The sequence below is a fragment of the Mauremys reevesii genome, linkage group 14, assembly GCF_016161935.1.
Source record: "Mauremys reevesii isolate NIE-2019 linkage group 14, ASM1616193v1, whole genome shotgun sequence".
NCBI lineage: Eukaryota > Metazoa > Chordata > Testudines > Geoemydidae > Mauremys > Mauremys reevesii.
In genome coordinates this window covers 30,905,498-30,912,167 of record NC_052636.1, presented here as the reverse complement: position 1 = coordinate 30,912,167, position 6,670 = coordinate 30,905,498, and the positions used below count along the sequence as shown (strand labels likewise).

Below are 6,670 nucleotides of genomic sequence, written 5' to 3'. Positions count from 1 at the left end.
TCTGTATCCTATCCCTACCCTCCAGTGTATCAACCACTCCTCCCAGTTTAGTGTCATCTGCAAACTTGCTAAGGGTGCAGTCCACACCATCCTCCAGTATGTTAATGAAGATATTGAACAAAACCGGCCCCAGCACCGACCCTTGGGGCACTCCACTTGATACCGGCTGCCAACTAGACATGGAACCATTGATCACTACCCGTTGAGCCCGACCTTCTAGCCAGTTTTCTATCTACCTTACTGTCCATTCATCCAGCTCATACTTCTTTAACTTGCTGGCAAGAATACTGTGGGAGACTGTATCAAAAGCTTTGCTAAAGTCCAGAAATAGCACATCCACTGCTTTCCCCTCATCCACAGAGCCGGTTATCTCATTATAGAAGGCAATTAGGTTAGTCAGGCATGACTTGCCCTTGGTGAATCCATGCTGACTGTTCCTGATCACTTTCCCCTCCTTTAAGTGGTTCAGAATTGATTCCTTGAGGACCTGTTCCATGATTTTTCCAGGGACTGAGGTGAGACTGATTGGCCTGTAGTTCCCTGGATCTTCCTTCTTCCCTTTTTTAAAGATGGGCACTACATTAGCTTTTTTCCAGTCATCCGGGACCTTCCCGATTGCCATGATTTTTCAAAGATAATGGCCAATGGCTCTGCAATCTCATCGGCCAACTCCTTTAGCACCCTCGGATGCAGTGCATCCGGCCCCATGGACTTGTGCTCGTCCAGCTTTTCTAAATAGTCCCGAACTACTACTTTCTCCACAGAGAGCTGGTCACCTCCTCCCCATAGCGTGCTGCAGAGTACAGCTGTCTGGGAACTGACCTTGTCTGTGAAGACAGAGGCAAAAAAAGCATTGAATACACTAGCTTTCTCCACATCCTTTGTCTCTAGGTTCCCTCCCTCATTCAGCAAGGGGCCCACACTTTCCTTGACTTTCTTCTTGTTGCTAACATACCTGAAGAAACCCTTCTTGTTACTCCTAACATCTCCGGCTAGCTGCAACTCCAAGTGTGATTTGGCCTTCCTAGTTTAACTCCTGCATGCCTGAGCAATACTTTTATACTCCTCCCTGGTTATTTGTCCAATCTTCCACTTCTTGTAAGCTGTTTTTTTGTGTTTAAGACGAGCAAGGATTTCACTGTTAAGCCAAGCTGGTCGCCTGCCATATTTACTTTTCTTCCTACACATCGGGATGGTTTGTTCCTGCAACCTCAATAAGGATTTTTAAAATACAGCCAGCTTTCCTCGACTCCTTTTCCCGTCATGTTATTCTCCCAGGGGACCTTGCCCATCAGTTCCCTGAGGGAGTCGAAGTCTGGTTTTCTGAAGTCCAGGGTCTCTGTTCTACTGCTTTCCCTTTTTCCTTGTGTCAGGATCCTGAACTCGACCACCTCATGGTCACTGTCTCCCAGGTTCCCATCCACTATTGCTTCCTCTACTATTTCTTCCCTGTTTGTGAGCAGCAGGTCAAGAAGAGCTTTTCCCCTAGTTGGTTCCTCCAGCACTTGCACCAGGAAATTGTCCCCTACACTTTCTAGAAACTTCCTGGATTGTCTGTGGGAAGAGTTTGGGGGAGTTCAGCTCCTGATTTTTATTTGACCTCCCTCCAGCACTTGTTTTGGTTTGGTCTTTCCTGTTCCATCCCTGTTTGAGGTGTCTGTCTCTGTCACAGCAGGTGATGCAATGGTCCGTGAGAAAGAGGAGTGGAATTCTCAGCAGAAAAATGTTGAGCAAGTGGATAAACACGGAGCATTATCACAAAGCTCGAAAAGGAATGTGTCCAGGAGTCCTGAGCAGGGAAACTCCTGGGAGATTCAGCACAGACCAGAAACAGAGCAAGGAAACCAGCCAGGAGAAATTGGGTAAATTTATTTCCTGTTGGGGAACTCAGAAGGTCCTCATGGAAACCACAACACAACAGGAAATCCTTAGGCGAAAGAGAAAAAATACATGCACTGAGTGTGGGCAAAACTTCATTCACAGATCAAGCCTTTCTGTTCATCTGAGAATCCACACAGGAGAGAGGCCCTACAAATGCCCTGAGTGTGGGAAAACCTTCAATCGCAGTTCGCACCTTATTAGCCATCAAACAATCCACAGAGGGGAAAGACCCTACGAATGCAGTGAGTGCGGGAAAACCTTCAATCGCAGCTCAAACCTTATTAGCCATCAAAGAATTCACACGGGGGAGAGGCCATATAAATGCTGTGAGTGTGGAAAATGCTTCACTAAGAGTTCAGCCCTTTCTCAACATCAGAGAATCCACACGGGGGAGAGGCCCTATGAATGCCGTGAGTGTGGGAAAACCTTCACTTACAGATCAGGCCTTTCTAGACATCGGAGAATCCACACAGGGGACAGGTCCTACGAATGCAATGACTGTGGGAAAAGCTTCACTCAAAGATCAGGCCTTTCTGTTCATCAGAGAATCCACACAGATGAGAGGCCCTATGAATGCAGAGAGTGTGGGAAAAACTTCACTCAAAGATCAGCCCTTTCTGTTCATCAGAGAATCCACACGGGGGAAAGGCCCTATGAATGCCGTGACTGTGGGAAAAGCTTCACTCAAATATCAGCCCTTTATGTTCATCAGAGAATCCACACAGATGAGAGGCCCTATGAATGCAGTGAGTGCGGGAAAAGCTTCACTCACAGCTCAGCCCTTTCTAAACATCAGAGGATCCACACAGGGGAAAGACCCTATGAATGCCGTGAGTGTGGGAAAAGCTTCACTCAAATATCAGCCCTTTCTGTTCATCAGAGAATCCACACAGGGGAAAGACCCTACGAATGCCTTGAGTGTTGTAAAACCTTCAGTTGCAGCTCGCACCTTATTCGTCATCAAACAATCCTCAGAGGAAAGACCCTACGAATGCAGTGAATGCTGGAAAACCTTCAATCGCAGCTCGCACCTTATTAGCCATCAAAGAATTCACACGGGGGAGAGGCCGTATAAATGCTGTGAGTGTGGAAAATGCTTCACTAATTGTTCAGCCCTTTCTCAGCATCAGAGAATCCACACAGGGGAGAGGCCCTATGAATGCCATGAGTGTGGGAAAACCTTCTCTTGGCACTCATCCCATGTTAGCCATCAGAGACTCTGCAAGAGAGATCAACATTGTAAAAACCTCTAGGGCTATCAATACTTTGTTTTTTTAATACTTTTCCTGATTCCCACATAGTAACTTTTAAAGCTCTTTGAACTGTTTGCAGCACCGTTATCCCTCAGCTTGTCCAGATGAGTGGCCCATTTTTGCCTTTTGAGATGGACCTATTTGTCCTTTCTATTGTCCCACAAGTAATTGGAGTGTGCCCTTCCTATGAGGAACCAGGGAGCATCACGTTTATACCATTCCTCCTATTGCAAAGTTATTGTTAGTCACCAGTGATACAGATTGTATCCTTGTCAGTTGTTCTCACGTTGCTCTGGGTTGTGCTGAAGAGCAGTTATCTTGGGAATTTTTCAAATTATATGTAAATGAAGAGAAGCAGGGGCAGAAAAAAAGTATAGTTTCAGCTTCTGTGACACTGGAAGGAGATGGGGTGACTCAAAGATTCCCTCCTTCCCCTTCACTGCAGAAATGTTACCTTTGCCTTAGCCAAGTAGTTTATCTTCATCACATTCTATCCATCCACTTCTCAAAGTGTCATGTGATGAAGCATTCTCCGTTGTCTGTGCTTGCAGATGATGTTTTGACTTCTTTAATCCTATATCAGAGTCGCTATGACTGGAGATGAAAGTGTCAAAGACCTGGAAGGGGAATTCAAATGGATTCCAAATACAGTGTGATCATTTAGAGTTTAAATTCCAGGTTCCATCTATTGTAAAGCCACTTCTAGCAAGAGGGCTGTTTTTCCTCATTATGAGCATGCTAGGATACTAAAAAATTTGTAAATAACATAACTGACTATTGAGACAGGGATGAGGGAAGCAGGTTTGAATGGATCAGAGGACAATGTGGTGGGAAAATCTCTTGTCCCAATTCTGAATAATCAGATGTAACCTGCTCTGGAATTTCACTTGACACTTTCTTTGTCATGTATTGTCTCTCTGTGATGCGGGTTTCTATCTTTCCTGAAGGCTGTTTGGTCACCCAATTGGATATTAGTTCAGTTTGATAGGCTGTAGCTCAGATTTATTGAAGAATTTAAGACAATGACCCTTTGCTAAAGGCCTCATTTATGATTTCAGCTTTGCTTTTTCCCCATCCCTCCATGATGACATGGAGAAAGTTGAAGTGCAGTTCTATCAACAGGAGAGAACTCTCTAATTTACTGGACAGGCTAACAAAGAAATAGCAGTGATTTAAAATCTCCACTCAGAAATGGTGAACAACAGCAGAACCCCAACTAACTGAAGGAAGTGCATCTGATCACAGTGTATTTCAGTTGTTTAAGGCAATATTGTCTCTGATGATCTGAGAAGAGAATTCCATGGTAAGCGGTTTTGAACTAGGCAAAATGCCCATGTGTTTGGTTCCCAAAGCATTTGTAACCTAGTCCCTACAGAAGATCTCTCCTAGCTAATCCTATGCTTTGGGAAATGCAGCCTTTCATGACACAGATGTTGAGGAAATAGAAGCGGAGTTTTTGTCAAATTTATCCTTTATAGGTGCTAAAGATGTGTATAAAATGAAACCAGTGTTGAAAATGTAATATCTTCAGCAAAATAGCCATTTTTTAATAGAATCTCCAGCTCTGGTAACTAACAAAGATTCCGATCCAGGCCTGTATCCAGTCCCTTCCCTGGACCTGTGCCACTGAATTAAAGAAAAGCTGGGCATGTTTCAGGAAGCCATTCCTCATTAACACTGCTGAGATTTTAAGTGGTTTTGTAAAGTATTCTTCTTCAGAGAAGTGTAAATCTACCCTATCCAAAGCCAAGGATTTGGAAAGAGCTGAGGTTGAAAGATTCCACACCCAGTTCTTGGTTTCCACCCCAGTAAAGGAAGCTATGGTGACCCAAGGAAAATTGTTTGTACAACTCCACTTCCTTGTTCAGTGTCACTGATTACACTTCCAAAGTATGCCAGGGTTAGATTGAGAACATGCATCCAAACAGTGAAGGACGACAAGAGAGAGTGCTTCATAGGACAGTCCTTCCCTGTGGATCCCAAACTGGCTGCCTGGTTGGGTAACAAGGACTTTCAGGCTGTAGAAATGATGGTAACCAATGAGGCAACGCATTTGTCAGCCTCCAATTTCAGACTTCCGGATACACACATGTTGAGTCCTGATTCTATGGTTTTGTGTCTGACGCTGTGGCTACACAATTAAGCTGATGTTGGCACAGCTGCACCAATGTAGCTGTGCTGCTGTAGCACTGCTATAACAGATGCTCTAAGCCAATGAGAGAGATTTCTCCCATCGGACTTGATTAGTCCAGCCCCCGCAAGCGGCGGTGGCTATGTTGGCAGGAGAAGTTCTCCCGCTCATGTAGCACTATCTACACAGGGGGTTAGGGCTGAGTAACTACATTGCTCAGCTGTGTGGATTTTTCACACCCCTAAGCAATATAGTTATCCCGATAAATGTCTTTAGTGTAGACCAGAGAGGTTTCTCTTGTGTTTTATGCATTTACATTACTTCTCTACCACCTCCTACTTTGAAAGATTAAAAAATGTGAAAAGAGAGGTATTTTTCTCCATAATGCAAACATTCCGACATAGAAGACTCCTTCTACCAACACACATGGCAGAAGATCCTGAGATATATGAACTCACAGAAGTGGTTGGGACAAACCACAATAAGAACAAGGGTTCAGTTATTGACAATGGGGATTAAAAGCAAACTAAGGGCTTGGCTACACTTGTGAGTTGCAGCGCTGGTGGAGGCTTTCCAGCACTGCAATTAGTAACTGTCCACACCTGCAAGGCACATCCAGCGCTGCAACTCCCTGGCTGCAGCGCTGGCTGAACACCTGGTCTACTTGGGGTATAACGAGTGCAACGCTGGTGATCCAGCGCTGCTCATCAAGTGTGGACACACACCAGCGCTGTTGTTGGCCTCCAGGGTATTAGGAGATATCCCAGAATGCTTTAAAGTAAATTACTCTCTTTTGTTTTGTTATGCAGCCTCTCTTTGTTTTGTTGTGAACTCAGGAGCTGCTTATCTAAACAAACACAGCTCCTGTTTGCTGTGATCAATCTGTAAGTGACTGTGAACAATCAAATGAGAGAACCCCCTGCCTACCTCATTCACAGGGGTTGAGTGTTTGATGAGAGAAACGGGGGGGTGGGGGGTGGGAAGTCCGTGCTTCTTATCTGGTCTGCAGGCTGTTTGCAGAGTAAGGGGTTTGGAAAATTTTCTGATTTTCAGGGCAGGGAGCTAATACACAGTGTCGGCTCAAAAAATCCACACACTCTCTCTCTCTCTCTCCCTCCCTCCCCCGCTCCCTGTCACACTACACCCCACCCCCCTCTTTTGAAAAGCAGGTTGCTGGCACTTGAATGCTGGGATAGCTGCCCATAATCCATCACTCCCAACAGTGCTGCAAATGTGGCCACACTGCAGCGCTGGTAGCTGTGAGTGTGGCCACACACCAGCGCTGTTCCTACACAGCTGCACAACCAGCGCTGTAACTCCCAGCGCTGCAACTCACAAGTGTAGCCAAGCCCTAACATATATGAAAATAATTTGTGATCTTTGAATATGTTGTTGTTACCAATTA

The 6,670-nt window shown here is 45.1% G+C and overlaps 1 protein-coding gene across 1 annotated transcript; it reads left to right on the top strand.

The window, feature by feature from the left end:
- Window positions 1–1,858: 1,858 nt before the first annotated feature.
- LOC120381987 (zinc finger protein 551-like) lies at window positions 1,859–2,922 on the top strand. The gene has a single exon (XM_039500149.1). The coding sequence runs from the start codon at window positions 1,901–1,903 to the stop codon at window positions 2,879–2,881; it is 981 nt and encodes a 326-aa protein (XP_039356083.1). The 5' UTR covers window positions 1,859–1,900; the 3' UTR covers window positions 2,882–2,922.
- Window positions 2,923–6,670: the final 3,748 nt, after the last annotated feature.

Coding starts and splice junctions, on each gene's coding strand:
- LOC120381987 (XM_039500149.1), top strand. CDS start 1,901: ATGGAAACCACAACACAACAGGAAATCCTTAGGCGAAAGAGAAAAAAT.